Source organism: Mizuhopecten yessoensis, unplaced genomic scaffold (genome assembly GCF_002113885.1).
Source record: "Mizuhopecten yessoensis strain PY_sf001 unplaced genomic scaffold, ASM211388v2 scaffold9409, whole genome shotgun sequence".
In the NCBI taxonomy this organism is placed as follows: Eukaryota; Metazoa; Mollusca; class Bivalvia; order Pectinida; family Pectinidae; genus Mizuhopecten; species Mizuhopecten yessoensis.
Window position 1 is genome coordinate 532,867 of NW_018408033.1, and position 22,043 is coordinate 554,909.

General features: G+C 36.7%; 1 protein-coding gene across 2 annotated transcripts; it reads right to left on the reverse strand.

The window, feature by feature from the left end:
• Positions 1–1,966: 1,966 nt before the first annotated feature.
• On the reverse strand, positions 1,967–12,496 carry LOC110458039 (amine sulfotransferase-like). 2 transcript variants are annotated; one of them, XM_021509584.1, is made up of 5 exons: positions 12,285–12,496; positions 6,706–7,017; positions 4,451–4,554; positions 3,413–3,599; positions 1,967–2,444 (listed from the first exon to the last, which is right to left on the reverse strand). In XM_021509584.1, the coding sequence occupies exons 1-5, from the start codon at positions 12,457–12,459 to the stop codon at positions 2,335–2,337; spliced, it is 888 nt and encodes a 295-aa protein (XP_021365259.1). In that variant the 5' UTR covers positions 12,460–12,496; the 3' UTR covers positions 1,967–2,334. The 2 variants fall into 2 exon arrangements, with proteins under 2 accessions (XP_021365259.1, XP_021365258.1); XM_021509583.1 differs by lacking the exon at positions 12,285–12,496 and adding an exon at positions 10,090–10,377.
• Positions 12,497–22,043: the final 9,547 nt, after the last annotated feature.

Here is a 22,043-nt window from a genome sequence, read left to right on the forward strand (position 1 = left end):
ATCACGAGCCCGGTGTCCTACCACTAGACTGCCGTGTCTCCAAAAGTGACAACTTAACAACAAGGCCAACTAAACAGCATAATTGAAAACATTGTCCTTCGAAATAGTATGCTTCCCAACGGGATCATGATGGCAACCATATAACAAACCTCTAAATGCCAAGGAGTACGCACATATAGGTGCTCTGCACCCCTGACTTATATTATGAGGGAATCGAAGGCTCTGCATGCGCCTCCTTCAGGTTGATACAAGTAGAATTGTTTAGTCCTTTAATTTTCATGAACAGCATCGCAGACCAGGGTAACGGTAGTATTGACTAGATTTGAAGTTAATTGTCGCTCCTCTGTAATCGTAAAGGTTAGATTTTTTTAGCTAAGCGACGGTCAGTTGTTTGAATCTGAAACCAAATAAATAGCTACCAGTGTGTCTTTAATTTATTATGATTTATTCAGGAGTAAAGATACCATTCGTTATTGTTTCCCATCGAATTTAGAGTGTGGCTCATTGTCTTTATCAGCCTTCTTCTTTGGAATTCCTGTGTAGTTAGGTAGTCCGTCATCAGACGATTTCTATCACGGAAATTATGTTACTCGGGTAGCCAGCCGTCTCTGTTTGTCATAGTGTAAATTGAGAGCTAGAAGAGCCGCTGAAAGAGAAGGACTGTAGTGCATCCCTAATATGAAGTTCAGGAGGGTAAACAGATCGACGTAACCAATTTGTTTTTCTATATACATGAAAGTGAAGATGAAAGACTGTTACTGAAACTTTCTCGCCGAAATGAGCCAGCATGATATGAGAAAAGGTCAGATCTTGTACTGAATTGACCTTGTTGTTGTAGAATGTGACACATTTCTTTTTTCCCAATATAGTTTGAATATATTCTTATCATAATTGGGTTGCATTTTTGAAAGATAATGTATCACCGCCATCTATCAATGAATCGGCGGAGATCTGTTCTATTCATCGGTTAATAAATATCATTGAATATCAATGATATATGGTGACACCAATGTTATACTGATATAAAACATATATTAATATCCTAAAGTCCTCTGTAAATACAGATATTGTCATCTAAATATTTTTTGTTATTGCCAAATATCAAGCAAAACTTTGGTTAATTGTTTTTTGATAAGCTCTAGACAAGGTCATTTTATGTCTTTTGTTTAAGTCATAGTATGTGTACATGTGTCAATGTGGTATATTGATGCCTCTAGATTGGCAATAATCTGTTTAAAGCTTCGTTTCAGTAGATAATTAAATTCTTTTTACACGTTTTACTCATGATTTTTATTCACCTTACAAGATGTAATGTAAATTGTTTTCATAACAGGGAATATCTTATATTATTAAGTTTTCACCGTTATGCAAGGTCAGCTCCAGTCTTCTATCTTCTGGTCGTAGTAAAATAGGAACAAATTGCATACTCACATGAATATCCTTGCAAAGGTACTAGATTGTAATATTGTAATTCTGTATTTGTACATATGTTTCGGAACGTTGCATTCATTTACTTGCATTCTGTTGACTTTTGAAATCATTTGTAAGTCCTAAATGGCTGTAAGGTGCGGAACATCTCTTCGTCTTACAAAGTATTTTCTTGAAGTGAAGTTAATAATACTCAATTATCGATGGATATATCCCTGTACACATACGATACACTGCAAAGGGTCGCAATAATAGGAGAGGTAATCAGGGGAGAATATTCATGCAAAAAAAAGTATCGTTAATTTGATATTTCAGTACAAAAGTGTCGGTGATTGAACTATAGCTTATACCATTCAGTATGTTCCAATGAATAAAAATAGGTGATATTCTTTGTTGAAGAAATTCAGGAGTTGTACGATGCCCTGGTATTTCTGTCCATTACCTGAAGGCTGACACCATGGTTACCATCGCTATATGTCTCTAAGATAGAAAGAGCCCTCGTAAGTAACATATGTCAAGAACGCAAAGACTACTAGCATACATGTTATTTGATTTTAATATTGATTTCATATTGATCCACCAACGTTAAACATTCACTCGACTTGTATTCAATGTAGGTTTTATTATCCTTAATTATTGTTTTCTATTCAAACATTGTTGAATTTATCTCAACAAATATTAACGAAATAAGTATGAAATGTCTCAATTAAGTATCAAAATGTCACAATTGAGAATATACAATCACAACTGATTTGGTCAGAACAAAACATCTAATTATGCAAGGTAACAAAGTTAATTAGTTCACATAACAATGTTAACTGCTTATGAACATATTTCTTGGCGACCTTATACATTTTGTTCCATATTGCACCGTTTTATGAAGTATTGATAACACACCGCTGAAGTCTATTCAAATCGGAAATGAAAACTGTTATTTGCCATCTTCTCCTCATATACTTTGTTAAAATATTCATTTTGCGCAACCGTGAAGTGATTTTTCCAGTCGCCTATTTCTCCTGTAACAAAAACAAAAACCTTTTGTGATAATATAAAAACAATGATATTATGAAGTTCTCTCGTATAGATTTTGAAAATGTTAGTGGTGGCAAATGCTGTTATCAGCTCCAATATACAATGTACATCTTCCATACAGAATATTAACACGAAAGAGTAGTGTTAGTGTTGTCAAATAATTGGTCAGTGGTTAGGGAAATGAAACAATAGCGAGGACAGGGAACTTTGTATTTTCTTAAAGAAGTTTTTGTGTAAAGACGAGTTCCTTCTATTAAGATCATTATTCATACCCTCTACCTACGTATATACTAGTACTTCAAAGGCAACATTTCAAAGTAGAAATATACCAGTTTTTCACCTGTAGATACCTTTCTGATAGACCTGTATCGTTATGGCAATAACAGTACGCATGTATTTACAATAATGTTTATCTTTCCAGGAGAAATTCATTCCTTAGTTTTGCGTATCTCTCAGTGAGTAGCAATACATAAGCGATTCGTTCCATGTATCTTTCAGTGTAAATATAGCTTAGTTAGATGATTCTTTTCAATGGCAATACAACTGCATTAGTGTTCCCCTCTAGCACTTTTTAGTACAAGTAAACAAATTGTGCCTTCAACCTTCCGTTTTCTGTAAAAATATCAACTTTAGCCTTCTCACGTTTCGTTCGTAAGAAATAAGCTAATGTTATACTCGCGTATCTTTGGGGGTAAACACAGGTTAGATGTGCCGTCTATGTATATACAATTGCAACAGAACAACTATTTTATTGCTGGTCTCATGCACCTTTCGAGCAGAAACAGGGTATTTTACATACCTTTCAAATACAATTACACAACTATTGCTCTTTGTGTACATTTTACAATTGACATACATACATAAGCATTGCTCTCTACGTATCATCTTACCACTGTCGGTCTTTACACAGTTCCAGACAGTGCTTCCCTTTACGTGTATTGCCATTACATACCTTTCCTGTATATAGGGAGTGTCTTGGTGGATGTAACCTCCTTCCACTGATCATCTGGTGTGAACGTCTTCGTGGCTTCTGAAACCATATTTCGGAATGTACACTTATCCGTCACCTTGTCCAGAAAATCTGTTTCTGTATTGGCTCCAAGGAACGGCGCTATCTCTCCCACGTGCGATCGAAGATCCTAAACCCATCAACATATAATATTTATGTATGGCACATTCCAATTGAAACATTTATACATATCTTATGCATTATTAGAATGTCAGAGTAATATTTATGAGTGATGTTGCATTTATTTACATACTGTACCTTCAATTATTAGTAATTTGCGTATGATATTTCCAAAAATAGCATAGCTTATCATTACCCAAACTTGAATCGAGAAACAATGGCGGACAAAGCGAAGTCGAACACATGCATGTATGGTATGCATGATATATGAATGTATACATCGATCAGGGCCTGTTCTTCTTGAGGAATCAGTATGTCACATTATTAAAGCGTAAACTGACACTGAAATGTTCGGAACCCATTCTTGCATCATTAATGGGATCGGTTTGTGGGGTATCTACAATATTGCATTAGCACAGTGTGAAATACAGGGCCCTCTGTGGCATGGTCTGAAAAGGTATGTTTTAGAAAAAAGTATGTATCAGGACAAATTTATGCCCCAAACTGCTTCTGTAGGCTTCGCTGTAGATGACTATGTATAAAAGAGAATCACAACGAATCACAGGAAAAAACACATTCCTTGTGCACGTGCACATGAACTAATATCAAGCTGCATATGCTTCATGACAGCTGTGTATTACTATTAACAGTTTACGCGATTTATTACGTCAACTTAACTCGCGCATACGTATACGCTTCACCTATTATATTCACAATTGACATGCTAAATGGTAATGTAGATAAGAAGTTATAAACCTGGATATCTGATAAGTGACGGTAAACAGAACAATCAATGATTGTCTCGCAAGCGATGTGAATTGGATAATACCAAATAATAAATAATACATCAAAAAAAGCGACCTTTTTCATGTCTTCGTAGATGAGATACATGATGTTGTCTCCCTTGTATTCCTTCTTCGTTTTGTCCCAAGCCTGTATATGGTCAAACCAGGAACCGTAGGTCACTAACGTAAAAACATGAAGAGACACATTTCTATAATTAATCACAAAGCACTATTCATGGACAAAACATGTAGGGTGACAATATAAGTTATCTCTAGTTTCGGAGGAGTCTACGGACTCATAGACCCCGTCTGGTCTATAACGATCAAAGGGGTAAATGAACCTGTATACCCCTCCTAACCAAGAGAAAACGAATTTGTCACCCTGACAATCTTTTACTACAATTTTTCTGCAAAATTATAAGTCACATTGTGAGTTTGAGTGGTAATATTATTTGATTGCTACCAAAATAGCCTCTATTAGACACCTTTTCGACAATATCTCGAATAATATACAACCACCTTTGTAATAAGCACCCTTAGCGGCCCCATCATTGCCTGTTTCGTTTGATTCGATGCCCTTTGAGATTGCTTGTAGGATATTTTATCTTGCAAGCCTCGAACGCTCAAGTGTGTCGTCATCATTGTTCTAGTTTGAGTTATCTCCCTTCGCACGTGCTTTTGTACACACCCCGGCAGCTAGAGTGACACAATAAGTTGTGTTCTTCAAGTGATAAATAGTTTCATTCTATTACGTTACAACAGTTACTCGACTCCTGAAGTTGATCTACTTAAATGTTAATAAGATGACAGCCTATTGTGAGAAATTACAGCTCAGTAAAAAAAATCACCTTTTCTGACAGTTTCTTTAATGATTATTTTTTCTTTTGTAGTTGTATATTACAATGGAAATTTCCTTTGTTGAGTGTGTTAAACATTTGATATAAAACATAAGAACTGACTACAAAACACGTGACATTAAACACGATGACTGGTGGATGATATACTGACCGAGTGTTGATATAACCCCTCTAACTTATCTATTGATAATCCCTACAAGTCTATATTTTCAGGTCTCTCTCGATTGTACTACATAAAGGTCAATCCTGTATCTGTACAGGTAGTGTAAAGCACCTTATTCTTGTAGATCCTCTGTCTGGACCGGTGTATTTTTAATAGGATCATCCCATAAATGGTCCCTGTATCCCTACTTGCCCTCTACTAACAAAATTGTAAAACCCATATTTTATTTCTTCTGCCTCTGTACAAATGATTCGACGACCCACATACTTCGCCTCTGTTTGTACTACGTTTCTATAACTTACATACACTTATATCATTAGGCCCCTGTGTTAATCACCATTACATTCGCTTTACTTACATAAACCCATGTCTAAGATGTCCGGCCCCTGTGTACTTGTATATATCAATTATATAATACTTCAAATTCCCCTACCGACCCCATCCAGTTTTCCCCGAAGTCTCTTGTACATGTATCCACAGTCAGTGTATACTAGCATTTGTCAGTAAGTCACGTATACGGCCTCTGTTGATATCATGCTATGAATCATATACGTGTTCTGTGATACTCATAAATTTTAGATAACAGGTTCCCATATACAAAATACAGCGACTCATATTTGCCCGACCCTAGACGTACTTGGGATTGCCGTGTGCTATGCAGCTGATTTAGTGATATGAACAAATATTTAACTTTGTTGGCATTAACGTAGATCATATATAAATAGCTGATATAAACTGCACGTGTCAATTAGATAACATCGCTAGCGTATGATACTTGAACTTTCATCTAGTCTACATATTTATGACAGGTCATACCGTGAACCCTTTGATAACGGCTGACAGGAATAAACGGTCATAGTCACTTGTTACAATAGGCTGTTACAGGCCTTACCGGACGAAATTAATTGTATATCCTACTGCACCAGTAGAATAAAATATGTCTCAGTCAAGAACCAACGGGACAGCATTTATGTCAAATTTAGGTAAATGAAGCTCAAGGTTATAGAAACAATTCTCAAAAACAAGATTTTAAGTAATAAAAATTTGACTGTTAGTAAATATACATGTATAAGCTACCGCACAAATCGTACGAGCGGCATTTCCCTTCAACATCTTTTTTATTATTGCTTACTCACCGAAGAGACATAATTGCATATAGTTTGTGTAGATTTTGATTATGTTGTTATTATCTAGCCAACATTTCATTCGTATATGACATTTTACAGGTTAACATAACTAGAAAATAATTTGAACAAGCAAATAATGTCACGGTAAAGAAGCCAAGATTCTTAAGAAGGACGTCATACATACTTTTCCCTTCCATGTAGAATTTCAGGAGCCCAGGCCAACTTGCGATGACGTCAGAATGATCAAGTTTTTTGATAAACTCATGGAGGGATGCAACTACATCCTTTGGGTTCCTAAATATAACCAGGATCTTTCCCTTCCCTTCCCTGGCTTGTCGAGGCAGGCGGTCAAAGATCATGTGAGTTGCAAATATTCGGGGGGATGGCATATTGTTCAGTTTCTCCATTTCATTGAAATCCAGAAACGTCGGCGAACCGTGGTATGAGGTATCTCCGGTACGTAACATTTTGGCTAAGGTAAACATCCAATGTGTTCCTGCAGGGAATACAAATAATACAGACTAACTGGGTTATTACCTACGGGGGATGTCTCAAATGACCCGTTTACGTCGAAATAGTTTGTTTGTCCCTTGAAGTTGATTAATACCGCGTAGTTATATCCTGAAATGTAGAACTGTGCTTGTGAAAACACAAGGTAAACACAAGGTAAACAAATGAACTTCCCTTCGCACACGAACAATACCATTGTCAATGAAGATAATGAAAGCAACATCATAACTTACCCATAGTCTTTATCTACGTATATCTCTGATTTGTGATCTATTTCGAAAATTGAAAATTTTCGGAGCAAGCATTTAAATACCGTATCAACTGCGATATATACACGTTGAAGTTTGTGTGAAATAGCGAAGTTACTATCAATAAAAGGAAAGTTCACGACAGAAAAATAAATCAAAATTGGCACATACAACTTTGTAGTTAACCATCCCTGTTGGTCCTTTTTCTAGGAAAGATCGAGTTAGCAGCTGCTGTAGAAGTGTCTGAGTTTAAGCAAATAAAAAGAAGTATTTTATATCGACTTTTTTCAGGCATTATATCTTGAATATCTCTTAAAGTTAGAGTGAATGACTTGGCAAGGTGTCTGATACCAGCCATGATAAGCTCTGCAATTAAATAAACAAAAACATGTCGGCCAGGAGAGGAGCATATTTTATTCTAATTTGAATATATGTAGTCTATTGGAAATCTTGCTCGTTGACTCGTGTCAACTTGTTACATGGTTCATGCAAATCTGAGGGTTTATTAAAGTCTCAGGTCTATGTAGCTAAACAAATGAAGCAATGACTTTCCTACTTGTTACGTAATTCTAAAATAATCATTGGAAATATGATTTAACGAAGAATCCATTTGATAAGGTATTAATGACGATGAAGGAAGTCTCAGGAATCAAACAAAGGCAAAAAACAAAGGGTCTTTTTCGGCTATTTAGAACTCGTCAGTGGTAACAATTTTACGGCCATAAAACATGTAATACATGTCCTTTTCAGGGATATTTTTCACATTGATACACAACCATGAATTATTATCATCGTTCAGCTTCTTTTGGACAGGGAAGCTTTAAAGACAGATACACGAAGGCGTTCTTTCAGATTGGTAAATAATGATTATAATAACTCGAGGTTCTTATATACCGTTTTATCACAAAATAGGTCTTACATGTAGGTCGTCTCAAAGCGGTTCACAAATTATCATCCGTGGTTATTGGGGAACAAAACGCTGGTGCTGCCATTTCGGCTTTCACAGCCAGCAGGTTGCAATTCCAGCACTGCTCAGCCACGTACTCATTTACAGCTGAGTAGACTGGAACACGCGGAATAAAGTATCTTGTTCAAGGATTCAACACAGTGCCGTGACGTGACGCACACCTTGGGTCACAAGCCTGGCGTCCTATCACTAGAATACCATGCCTCATAGGGAAAGGTGGTGGAAAAAATTATCAATATTAATCAAAGAATCTTTTGTCATCTTCCAAATTTACACTAAATTCATTCCATTTCTGGTGTATACCGTATCAAACTTAGAATGTAAGTTTTAATTTAATGGTGATAAGTATGGTATACGCATTGATAAAACGTTGTTTATATATATATATATATCCAGTTTCGGAATTTAGTATAAATAAGGTATGCCCTATCATTGTCATTAATTGGTTTTCGATATGATTGAAATAAAGAAGAATCACATGCTAGTCTCTAACAAAATGGAAGATCTATAATTAAAGTTTTCATAATCATTAAGACAACCCCTTTTTCAAGCAGTGTTTGTAGACAAGGGCCAAGTTATGAGAAATTATGTCTGTTGACAAAAAAGTAAAAACCACAGATCATCTAATACAGGGACTTTGATTAAAACAACAAGAGGCCCATCGGCCTTAACGGTCACCTGAGTCCTACAGTATACATTTTACTTGTTGAAATATGGAGTGGAGATAATGATGTCAATCATCCCTACCAAAACTTGAGTAAAAAATAGTTAAGTAAAGTTAGTCAGAACAATAAGTTGATCATTCCTAGACTGAGTTTCAGTTAAATAGGCCTATTAGAACTTGATCTTAAGTTTTAAATAGTTTTTTTCAAAATAGCGGCCGTAGCGGCCATATTTGATTTCTGATTGACTCGAAAAATAACAACACTTTGTCAGGACTATGAGTCGATCATTCCTACCAGGTTTCAATTAAATCGTCGCAGTAGAACTTGACTTTAAGCTTGAAATAGTTTTTCAAAATGGCGGCAGTGGCGGCCATATATGATTTTTAATCTCCCCGAAAAATAACTTAACTTGGTCAAGGAGTAGTCAGTAACATTCCCATGAACAATCAATGAAATCCCTTTAACAGTAATTCAACTTAAGTTGAAAGCTGACGGAAGACGACGGACGAAGACGGATAGCAAAGTGTAGGTCACTTGAGCTAAAGCTCAGGTGACCTTAAAATCCACACAGTGTTTAACTTTTGTGGTAGATATTTTACTGATTATTGTTCCTAGTATGCACACCACAGATAAACCTAGTCTGTAAGTGAACCCAGATTGGGATAACCTCAATTTGCTTATTTTCTGGTGTTAACTTAAACAGAAGCAATACGTGTCGTGCTATAAATAACATTTTTGATCATATATATTCATTGCCAGTTGAGTGTACTACATGGCCGGCAGAATCATACGAGTATAGACACGAAAACGGGAACAAGCTCAAGCTGGATATTTCAAGGTCATCTAAAATTTGCTGTTACAGTAGAACAACGTGGCAGTAACCCTATTGCATGCATAATATAAAGTAGTATAAACCTGTTGCAAATGTAGGTACATGTATTTGTGCACGTTTTCTATTAATGCACGTTAGCGCGTATGCTTTTAAACATAACGATTCTGATCAATGATCGTGTATGTACACACCGAGATTGATGTATATTTGCGTGAGCAATTTCAACAATTGTAAACTTAGCTAGCGGCTTTCTATTTATCTAGACCACGTCCTGTTTATATTAAAGATATGTGGAAAAACCAAAAGGTTAGCACAATAAGAGTTTTTCGTGGACTTGTCTACAAACCTGACTTAGGGTAAGAAATTACGAACGTATCATCCTCCCTGACAGCCATATCGTCTATAGCATCCAGATGATCTTTAACATTTCCGATGAAATGGCTAACGTAGTATTTCCCATCGTACTTCTTTGTTTTCAAAACGTTTCCATCCTCATCTCGTTCCTCGACCCATTCTGCCATTGTGTTTTTATGTATTCGAGCTTATTAGATTACTATTACATTCAACCCAACAGATAATACAAAATCGCCTTCACAGAGATAGTGGGTGAAGTCAATTAGGTCACATGTATATTATAACTGACGACGTCAATAGCAGGAGGTGTTGAAAGGTCAATGTATGATTTTACGATTAAGCTGCCAGATTATACTACTCAATCATAAGGACACGTCCTGAAATTGATTTACAGGGTGATGTGATAAAAACGATTGCGTTTAACCCAATACGGCATAATTTCTCCTAACTAACAAATTACAAAATTGTAACAAACTGTTGTCGATACCTCATGAATACCTATTTTATCTAACGGAATGATCAAAACGTTGACACACCCTGATGAAAATACGAAGGTTTCACCACAAACCTAACGAAGAATGTGACGTATTGTCCTATTGTTCTTATTTGCTTTTTTAAGACTATAATATTGTTTCATGCCCAGGGGTGTATGATAGAGAAATTCCATCAGATGGGTTTTCAAATTGGGTAACTTTGAGAATCCCGAAGGTAGAGTTTCTTTATGCTACACCGCTGTGTATGAAGGGATATTTTTACATCGCATTCCAGCTATTAAAATAAGCTTGGAAAACCCTGAAAATGCGTTAGGACTGGCTACTATTTTGAATAAATCAACTTTTTTCTTTAGCCTTATTGACAATAACGAATTAAGATTAAGCATACTCCGTATTTGCAAACATAGTTTTCACAGAAAAATAATCTCAACTTTCTAACTTGTACGATCTACTGCTAGTTTATCATATCTAGCCTTTATCTATTACAACGGAAATCTCGATTAGAATAGTTTATCTTCTCAGATCGTTTCATTCCATTTCGTTTTCAATCATTCCTCGCGTTTCGTTTCGCCTAATTTCAATCCATTCCGTTCCTGTGAGAAAAGCATGTTTCGTTCCGTCTTATTCGCGTTTCGTTCCAAACAGTGAACATATTTTCGTTCCGTTTCGTTAATGCCATGTTTCAATGCGTTTTCATTCCATTCCGTTTGTCAACTGAAACGCTGACACACCAGTACGAGGAGTACATCAATCCATATTAATTGTGCACAATACAGTAGATTTAACGCACTAATTGCAATGTAAAAGAGAGTTTATTAATTCTTAAACCTACGCTAAGGGATCGAACTCTGTTCAGGATCACGTGCTTGCTAGTATGGTGCTCCGCTGTTGAAGCCGAGGAGAACGTTTGGTTTGATGGTATAGGGTAAAGTTTTATTTACAGTTAAGGTCCTATGGGTTGTGTAACTTTGTGTTAATGTACAAGTGTGAGAGCATATATGTATGTATGTGTGTTGTAGGCAAACGGACAAAAGCGCGGCATTACCCGGCGAGGTATAATGAAACAAGACTGTTTATAGGATCCTGAAATGTCCTGTAGCAGATTACACCGTAAATAAACGATTATGCAGGAATTCTGATGTTGATTTTCGAACTTCTAATTTTTAAAACGAAACACCCATTTCTGGAACTGAATCCAACTCATCATACTCTAGTTTTGCCAGTGATCTGGTGCAATCGTCAACAACAACAATCAGTATTTCAAACACATGTAGCTATACGTTTTTACTATTCTTTTATTGCTAGTGCCAACGTGTTCGTCTGAACTTATGTTTGTGAGAGTAACGTCAATACTTTTTGAGAAACGACGTAATTGTCTCACATAAACCAATGACGTAACAAGCAATACCTGCTCATAAGAGTAGATAACTCTGCAATACGCAAAGACGGAATAAACCTGCTGCAAATGAATGTTAGTGTGCACGATTGTATAATACTGTAAGTAATTGCGTATGCTACATAAGACATATGACGTAAGGATCGAGATTAATCTTTATGATTGTGAGTAATGTCATCGATTATAAATGTAACCGCTCGCTATTGATTCATCTAGACCACGATCTGTATATATCAAATATCTATGAAATGAAGAAAAATTAATAAACAACAACGTTTCGTTAACTCGACAACAAACCTGACTTAGGGTAGGACATTATGAACGTATCATCATCCCTGACAGCCATATCGTCTATTGCAGCCAGATGATCTTTAACATTTCCAATGAAATGGCTGACGTAGTATTTCCCATCGTACTTCTTTGTTTGTAAAAGGTTTCCATCCTCGTCTCGTACCTCAACTGATTCTGCCATCGTCTTATTACAACACGTATTCGAGTCTTCAGGCTACTAATACAACTAACCCTAGTAGATAACATGTAGGGGAAATGACCTTGTAACATTTTAGTGAGCGACGCACCGATTGGCTGGCATAATAATGGCACTAGGAAGTGATCTAGCACGCGCTATCACAAGGAGGCAAGTACACAAACATGTCCTGTCTCCAGCACACCAATACACATACACGCATGTGCATCCACAACATACACGAAGGCACGTCCTTAAATTACACTGGCTGTTAATAGGATGTTAAACGTAATAAACCAAACCAAACCAAATTTAATGAAAAATTGCTTATTGATATTTAAACTTATACGGTTTAATACGCTTACGTTAAATTTTAAAGGAGGTCTTTTTCGGGGAATACAATTGTTCTTAAAAAGCAACGTTTAGAAATGTTTTACATGTATGCAAAAATACTCAGTCGAATGATGGATAAGCCGTAATGATTTTTGTCATTTAGGGCATTGCACTACTTAACTTGTGTACATGGAACGGATATATACATGTAAATACGGTGAAGTATATAGTCCACCATTGTTACTGTACACTGCGCCATTTTGGTGATTAACATATTTTTAAATTACACGAGGCTTGTGTAAATGGAGTTTGCATGCTTACCGTGAATATAGAACTCTATGAGTGAAATTATATAAGATTATTTGATTTTTGAGGTTTTCTCTTACAATAGTTGGTACATAATTTGGTTGACGTATAATTACATGTTTTTGTCCATGCTAATACATTCGATTGATGTTTCAGACAAGCCATTCCTTATTCTTATATATTTAAATTTCGTTCGACCTTATTCCCGGTGTCCCGTTATATTTGAACCCGTTTGACCTTATTCTCGGTGTCCTGTTATATTTTTTTCGTTCGACCTTCTTATCGCGTTCGATCTTATTCCCGTTGTCCCGGTATCGGCGTTAGAACAAGTTGTACCTTACTATATGTGTCGTAAAAGGGCGCCTCGTAAAAGGCGACTAATGTTAGGCCCCCCTCCCCGCAGAATCAAAGTCTTTCGTCTGAGTCTTCTTCTAAGAGGACACCGAGGAAACCAGCATTGATCTGCTGCCCCGATTGCAACATTTGAAATCTAATAATATTCTCTCTACTTTATAAAAAAAAAAAATGTTTCGTAGGGTCGTGCTTCATAATACCTCACGTTTGGCTTTAGTCTTAGTGTTGCGCGATCGCTCAAGTGGAGAAGGCAATGGGTTCTGCCCATAGGCTAGGAAATACAAAAGTCCTTTGAAAAGGTAAGTGTTACTCTCCTAAGAACGTTCAGCATTTAGGGGAATGGCAACAACTGGTCTACATGTTGTCAGTTAAATGTGACCGGTTGAAATAATGTGCTTCCGGCATGATGTTTCAGTGTCGAAGCACTCTAAAGTCGACATCAGATCCGCCTTATTGCAAGGAGGCAAATGCATCAACATACCCTGCTTCTAGCACATAAGCACACAATAGCGCATACATTACACACATATAGAAGCACGTCCTTAAATGACATTAGCTATTAAGGATGTACTCCTCCGAGATGAAAAAAACAAATCATGTTTTAATTTTTTTCCCCGTGTATTCATTTTTGGAAATATATATATATATATATGTCCGAGTGTTCGTATTGGTGATATGATCGGTCAAAGATACCAACTAAACAGTATATTTGATTCCAGGTGATTTTGTTGGTTTTGACCAGTTGACGAAAAAAAATTACATGTACAATATCTTCCAGCTGTGTTATCAAACATGTATGAATGTTTGCAAGATTGATAAAAATAGTATTCTCTTTTAAAAAAGGAGGACAAAATTAATTCTTAAAGTTATCAATTTTATTCAGAAATGCGATTTAAGTTTTAACCCTTCCCTTTATTTTTTAAACATTGTTTGTAGATTTAACGCTTGATATAAGCAGTTCTGCTATTGAACTTTTTTAATATTTAATGAATCAAAAGAAAATGTGTTTCTCTTTCAAAAACAGCCACATAAATGATGGGGTCCGTGTGCTTCGTTTTTTTTTCCTGTTATTTTTCTGTTATTTTTGTGTTATTTTTCATCCTTTTTGAGGTCAACAATCAAACGTTACTCTTAATATGTAAATATTGTAGATCACAATACTGGTTATTTCACAACGGACTATAAATTCATGTATCTGAATGTCGCCACATGTAATAAGTTTCATTTGTATACATACATGTATAAAGTTACGGTATTATAGTCATGTTGGGTTAAAATCGGCCATGATGTCTAATGTGTGATATTGAAGAAAGGAATATCTGAAATAATATGGCCAAAAATCAGTATACTTGCCGAAACTCAGCTGTGACAGATAGTTGACAAGTATACCCGCCCGCTTTGCCAAGATTATTACTTATTGTGCACAGTTATTGTGTGAAGTTGGTACGGTATGCACCTTTATGTAAATAATGCAACTTGAGGTAAAAGTCATCGAGGCGCTTAAAAATCGTGGCCGATATAAGCGCCGGTGTGATCTACCGCTTCATCTTATCATGACATAGCGTGTTCGACCGGACTGTTTGAGGTAAAATTTGTTTTATTGCCTATCCACAATGAGTAGAACTTTGGTAAGAAGTATTTATACGTTGTAGATTATTCTATTGCTGATGACGTGAATGCATAAAGGTAATTTTTGCTGGAAACGTTTGCTAGCAACGCAGACCTTCATATCCGGTACCATATGCGCAGTGGCTTTTTGCGCATTACGGAAACAGAACACAGATACACAGAGTGAGACAAATTAAATAGTGCGATCGGTCGGCTCGCACTAAAATATTAATAATGTACCATTTTGGCATTTTCCACTTTGTTGCATAATACTTTAACATTATAAAGTTGTACAGCAAAAAATACCAGTCTACAATTATAAATAGCGACACCATGACGATTGAAATTACCTACCTAGTGTCATAAAAGGTACAATGTTTGCCTTTCGTAAAACGCAAGAAATGCACGTTTTCAAAATGGTCGCTGAATTCGTCATTTTTTTATTTATTGTTCAAATCGTTATACAAACAACAGGAATATAGTTTTTCGAGACATTTTTAGATGCGTGGTTGCTTTTAAAATTGATCACACGTTCTTAAATATTACAAAAACATGTTTCACAAGATCAAAATGAGACCCGATTTCGTTTCACCTTATTCCCGGTGTCTCGGTATGTGTCAGTTTGGCTTGACCTTATTTTGCCGGTGTGTATCTGGATTTGACAGATGAGTATACTCATGATTACACATTTGTTAGTTCGTCACTGACCGATCTCTGTAGCTTCCTGTTACGAAGGAGAATCATACCAGGATTTACTGTTCAATGCAAACGTTTGGCTAGGTGACAAGCGTCGCATCATCCATGAATGCAAAAGCTACAAATAATTGATTGAGCAACTGGGTGGTCACCAAATGTCTGTTTAGAGTCAAACCTGGGTCTACATTGTGCTGATTTTTGTCATAAATTGTACATCATACCTTTATTTATAGCCATATAGTATGTTTACTGATGACTTTGGTTGTTGATGTGTTTGCCTTACGTTTTAGTTAATGGTTCATAAGCTAGGATTCTGTGTTACAGCTTACACTGCCAACGGCACACATATACACTTGTACGCATACATGTGGAGGCACATCCTTAACTGACAGTAGCTGTTGATATGACGTTAAAGCTTATCAACCAAGCCACTTTAACGTAACACTATCTGATACTGCATATCTATTAGATAGATCTACAACGCAAAGCGTAATATTGCTTTGAAAAGGGCAATGATACCGCCCTGTGTGCCACGTGTTAAATAAACTCGGCAAGATCGGTTTTGTACTTTGTATCCAATTTCATTAAAACAGATGATATGTTAGAGGTTTGATAAAAAGTCTTCTACCAACTTCAACATATGGGATGCCGGTTTTTTTTATGAATGTATCGAAAGCCACCTGTTTCATATCTTTATAAATCTCCCTTATAATTGCTCTTTATTTTGTACAAAGTCAGCATATTATCATATGAGGAACCAAAGACAATATCATAAGAGAAAAAAGGATGTTCAGCGCTGTAACATATTCAGCACTTAGTGTATTGAATAGGCGAGGAACTAAGCTAACAGACCAGAAACAAACAAACTCGACAAAAGTGGTACCATAGTGGCTTCTGATATTCTTTTCTTTTTCTATCTTTGGGTCCGGTATGCGAACTTGATCTATTTCATGTAATGTTGATTGAGAAGTGATCAAAGGTCAAAGGATGTCTCAAGATGCATATCAACATGTTGGCCGGGAGCACGAGCAGCCCGCTAACCCAGCTCAAGCGGACCTATTGTTAAGAACGCTAATGGAAATCTTCAAATATTGGAGAGAGGGAGATGACTGAAGATGATAAGTTTGAAGTAGAAATGGGTATGTAGCACTTGGTCATGATGTTGGGACATGAAATTGAAATTTACCTGAAGTTTGCTGTCGTTGGATATTTGCTAAGCTTGGGAAATATTAAGCAGGTGTACGATACTGTGTTTTCTTTTAGTGGCTTTGTTAGATCGAGAACCAGGTTCAGAATCTAGTGTGGTGTAATTGTGCATGTAATATAAACAATAACTCAAATGCAGTTATATGAGAGTGTGTACGGCGTGTCTGATGTTAAGATGTTATAAATGTTGTAAAGTAAAACATATACCAAATATGATCTATTATTTGTCACAAAACATCGCCCATTCTATACTTTCCCGCAAGTTCCTTGATGAGTGCTATTTTTGAGTTATCCCCCTTCGTTTGTTAACACGACTTTACTTGAATGAACATAGGAAATACAACGTTTTGCCTATCATTCTGTGTTATAATACCCATTGTATTACCCGGTCAGCCTCCACTTGTTCCGCCAGTGTTCGTATTGAAGACATTAAACATAATTGAAACTCGCAAACTTAATATTTTTCGGCTATAGTATCTTATTTCTCCCGAAATTTTCCTTTAAGCTCGACAGACCCTAGCTAAAATGAATATTTCTAGACTCTTGGTAAAGTTGGTTTGGTTTAATTTTGTTTAACGTCCTATCAACAGCTAAGATAATTTCTGGACGTACCTCCATGTGCCTCAATGTGATAGCGCAGATCTGATGCCAACTTACAGTGCTATCTCCATGAAATACAACCGCGAAGGCACCTAGCACGGCATTTTGCCCAATCACATAATACTGACAACGGGTGAACCAGTTGATGCCATTCCTCTAATTGCTGAACGTTAAGCAGGGAAGAGCAACTAACATGTTTAGGACCTGAGTACGTCACGGCCTTAGGACAGAGCCCTTTACCTTCCTCACCTGGGCGAACGCTCAAGATTAAAGCCAAAAGTGAGGTGTTGTCAAGCAAGACGCTAGGAAATAAAAGGTAGTTAGACGAAGAAAGAAATATAAGGAGACCCAATATTGCAATGGGTGCAACATATTTATTTTGGTTGCTTGAGTGTCCATAAGTAGATGACACAAACAAATCCCCAATTATGCAAGGGTTCCCACATTACTCGTCTTTTATTATACACGCAATGATATCAACAGGTGTATTTTTTCTCGATTACCGATATGCAAGGTTACTCTCGGTAAAACTAACATGTGAAATGAAAATTCGTTTAGTGTTCCCATTACATTTATGAAAACCAGTACACTGATTTGGCAACTTTTGTATATGACCGGACTTTATGTAATGTAGGTGAAAGTACGTGGTGTTATACTTGGCTAGGACGTGATTTCGTAACGGTCCACCACCAAAGCGACTTATCCCCTTTAGGTTAAGGACGGGTGAGTAGGCCACTACATGGCTTTACGTAATCTATCCCTCTGATAGTTAGCGTTTTGGCAAGTAACTCTGATGACCGGTCTAAGTCTTTGTTGTGTTGTAAAACGTACAACTGTGACATCATTTCATTGCCGTGGTAAATTAGATAAACAATACCTGGGGGATTGCAATATTGCATTATCGTCTGACGCGATGAATCTAAGCCCCGGTAGATTCGTTTATTGTCTTCTGTATTGTCTGCTAAGAAAACAAAGACGACCTGTTCACGTATTGCTATGCCAGGTATCCTTTCTTTTTTCTATTCGGCAGTATTTCTGCCGTGAAACACCATTACCCGGTTACCACTAACTTCTGTCCTACCTGGTATTAGGTCGTTGATTGGTCGTAAAGCATTCTTATTGAATGTATATTCAGTTAGCTAAAAATGCATGACGAATCTTCAGAACAAGATCGACTGCACAAAAATCTTTCTATTTTTTGTATTCAGAGCAGACCAGATAATTTCAGAATACTTTATGTTGTTGGTGTTTTACGTCCTACATGTATTAACCGGAGTGCCCGGAGAAAAACCACCGACCTGATGCCCGTAGCTGACGATCCGCGACACAGTGGAGGAGATCTGGTGGTCGTAGATAGTCGGACGCCTTAACCACTCGGCCTCCGTGACCCAGTCGTCGAAATATATTATGTTTTGACAACTTGGAAGTGTTAATTATCAAAATACAAATATTATTAAGCATATTCCACGCCATATTTAAACTTGAATGTACGAGAACCTACGAGTGATGCATACTCTTACACATAGAAAATGTCGATTCTGGATGAGGAGCACATACATACCAGATGTGCATTTTATGACGATATCCGTGACATGTATGTGATAACCTACAGACAATGATAGTGATTTTATGAATTTTAGTTATGAGGCTATACTTTGTGTAATCCTAGGAAAACCGTGTTAAATATAGTGTCATAGCGGCTATCTTTAAACGTCGGAATAATCTAATATATCGCTGATTACTGTATATTGAATTTTGGTATAATAATATAACTTTGTGGCATATACTATCTTATTTCTCTTATATCAATTTAAAGGCAGGTTCCTTTTAAAGTGGAGTGCTTTAACATGCATTTATATTACTTTATTCTCTCGTTACTCTTTAGAGTGGCTTTCGTTATATGCTTTATGGTTATTTTATTGTATCAATGTATTTATATATGAGGAAGTTGAGACTTAAACATCGGGAATATTTTGTTCCACAATGGCAGAAGTTATTGCTATATCAATACAACATATACATACACAGAAACGGTTTAACTCTTTTGAGTAGTTGCGCGGTTCATTGTATACACACTCTCCTGATTCCCCTATTATTCTTTAACTATTATTATTTCTTTATTATTCAAAGATTAGTTTTTTTACACACCTGCTCCTCTGTTTCAACAATAGTTAAGACAAACATGAATTTCAAACCTTTTTGCCCCCAGCATCACCGATAAGTACTAAAATGACAGCTGTATGACTATATTTATTACCAAATTGCAAAGGTGCAATCGCCCTTGTGTGGGTGACGTTTATCTTTCGAAACACGAAACTGCACCAAACGATATTGTACATGTATACCCCTACAGTGAAGGGGAAATGGTATAGCTGTGTAGATAATGTTATAGAAAATCACTGAAGGTGACAGGAATGTAAAACGTGGATTAATAGAATCTTCCCCTACCTTGAGGGTGTGATAGAGAAATCTCCAACCCGAGGGGTGATGTTTTTTTTGGTTGTCTAGCCCGAGGCTCTGCCTTAGACAACCAAACAAACCACCCCGAGGGTTGGAAATTACTCTGTCACGCCCTCAAGGTAGGGGATGATTGTTTTTCTCCCATCCTATTATTTCAGTCACAACACAATCGACAGTAGTGTAAACAAAAACACACTTTTGATGACGTCAAAATTACCGGTTACGCATTCTAATGACGTTACAACTGAACGCGTGCTTATCTGAACGAGGCTATCTCCCCTTAGGGGGTGACAAGCTGACCTTTCCCGGCTAAAACGGGAGACACACCTGTGAAGGGTGGGAGAAAAAATATAATAATATTAATATATAATAAATATAATTTCAAAAGTTAAAGAATAAAAGAAGCACCTTCAATATGGTCATGTTCTCCTACATATCGGAAAGAGTTAATAAAACCACGGTTTTCCTACACATTTTATTCAATCCTCCTTTTTATGAAACCTATATTACCGGTATGTCACAAGTTCACGTCCACCAAGTTATTCGTTTATTTATAAACGTTTTAGAACCTGACAGAATTAACCGTTTACCAATAATATTAGTCTGTAATACTTTGGCACACTAATGAAAACACAATAAAACTTCTATATATACACTTGCAATGTAAGAGTTTAAAGGGATAATCTGGAAATCTCTCTGTCGCTCTATAAGCGTCGTTGGTTGACCTGATAGGGTAAGTGTTTGTAAGGTGTTTTAGACCTTCTAGTGAAAGGTGCGGGAGAGCACTGATCGGCCTACTGACAAAGATCGACGTTATTGAACTAGCGAGACCTTGGTTAGCAGGGTGTTACCGCAGCGCTGAAATCTAGCTGGCAAGTAGTGCAATATTTCCCCCTCTTATTCCTTGGCTGTTATATCAAAGCCCCCAACCCCCTCCTATAAATCTAGTTCTAGGACTTGGCATTGGTTCTTCCTTGTATACCAATGTTATTTCACTAGACTGTCTACTAGCATTTATATCAAGATTTCTCAACTGCATTTTGCTACTAGCTTATCTCCCCCTATTCAAGAATCAGATACCCGTAGTGATAAACAATACAAGAGTTAGTTTATTTCTTAATATTTACATTCTGTATGCTTAGACCCATTGACAAAAATTACGTTCATAAATGCATAACACAGGTGTTCATAGAATCTCAGCACGTGGGAACTGATAGTAACCTGATCACACTGCGTAGTAATACACTACAAAAACAACTCACTCGGAACGACCGACCTAGATGCTTAATTCTTACATCTTAAAATATTATTGAACTGTGCTTGGTGAAATATCCACGTATTCACGTGTCCTGTGCTACAAATAAACATTGAATATGGAACTACATTTTGTTGTGTTATTGTTGTTGACGGTTGCTAAGATCTCTCACGATAGTGTCACATTTCCCCGCGAAAAAACACTGTTCTCGCCACTGCGTTGCACCCGTGTATAAGCAGGAACAAACCCTGTTTATTTGTTTTATTCGTTGTTATATCGATCCACTGAAAGGATTCGTCAATGTAAATATAAGGAATGATATTTATTTTTTCAACATTTATGAGGTCATAACAACAATGGGTTTTTGGACATATTTTACATGAATCGCTAACGCGATTCATTCAATATGTCCAAAAACCCATTGTTGTTATGACCTCATAAATGTTGAAAAAATAAAAATCATTCCTTAAATAATTCAATATTCTAGAGACGGGGCCAGTCTATACTTTCAATGGCCAAAGGCGGTACACCATGGTCATGACGTTGCCCCCAAGTGTAACGTGCGGGCACATATCTTGCCATCGCCTATGCTGTAATTTTCTAAAATATTGAGCGCGTCAAGAGTTTATACATTTAATGCATCACTGATAGATGGTGTGTCAGTAAGGGAGTATTTATCCCTCGTATGCATTGTCTGTTAAGCAATTAAGGCCTATATGCACATGACACTTCTTTTCACATCTTCAAAAAGGAAACCAACTGGGAACGCCTC

What these genes read in the sequence shown, in the direction of transcription:
- LOC110458039 (XM_021509584.1), bottom strand. Translation starts at nt 12,459, where the DNA reads ATGGCAGAATCAGTTGAGGTACGAGACGAGGATGGAAACCTTTTACAA. An exon ending in AATGTCCTACCCTAAGTCAG is followed by an intron (nt 7,018 to 12,284) that starts GTTTGTTGTCGA and finishes TATTCCCTGCAG; the next exon opens with GAACACATTGGATGTTTACC. An exon ending in TCTACGAAGACATGAAAAAG is followed by an intron (nt 3,600 to 4,450) that starts GTCGCTTTTTTT and finishes TGATGGGTTTAG; the next exon opens with GATCTTCGATCGCACGTGGG.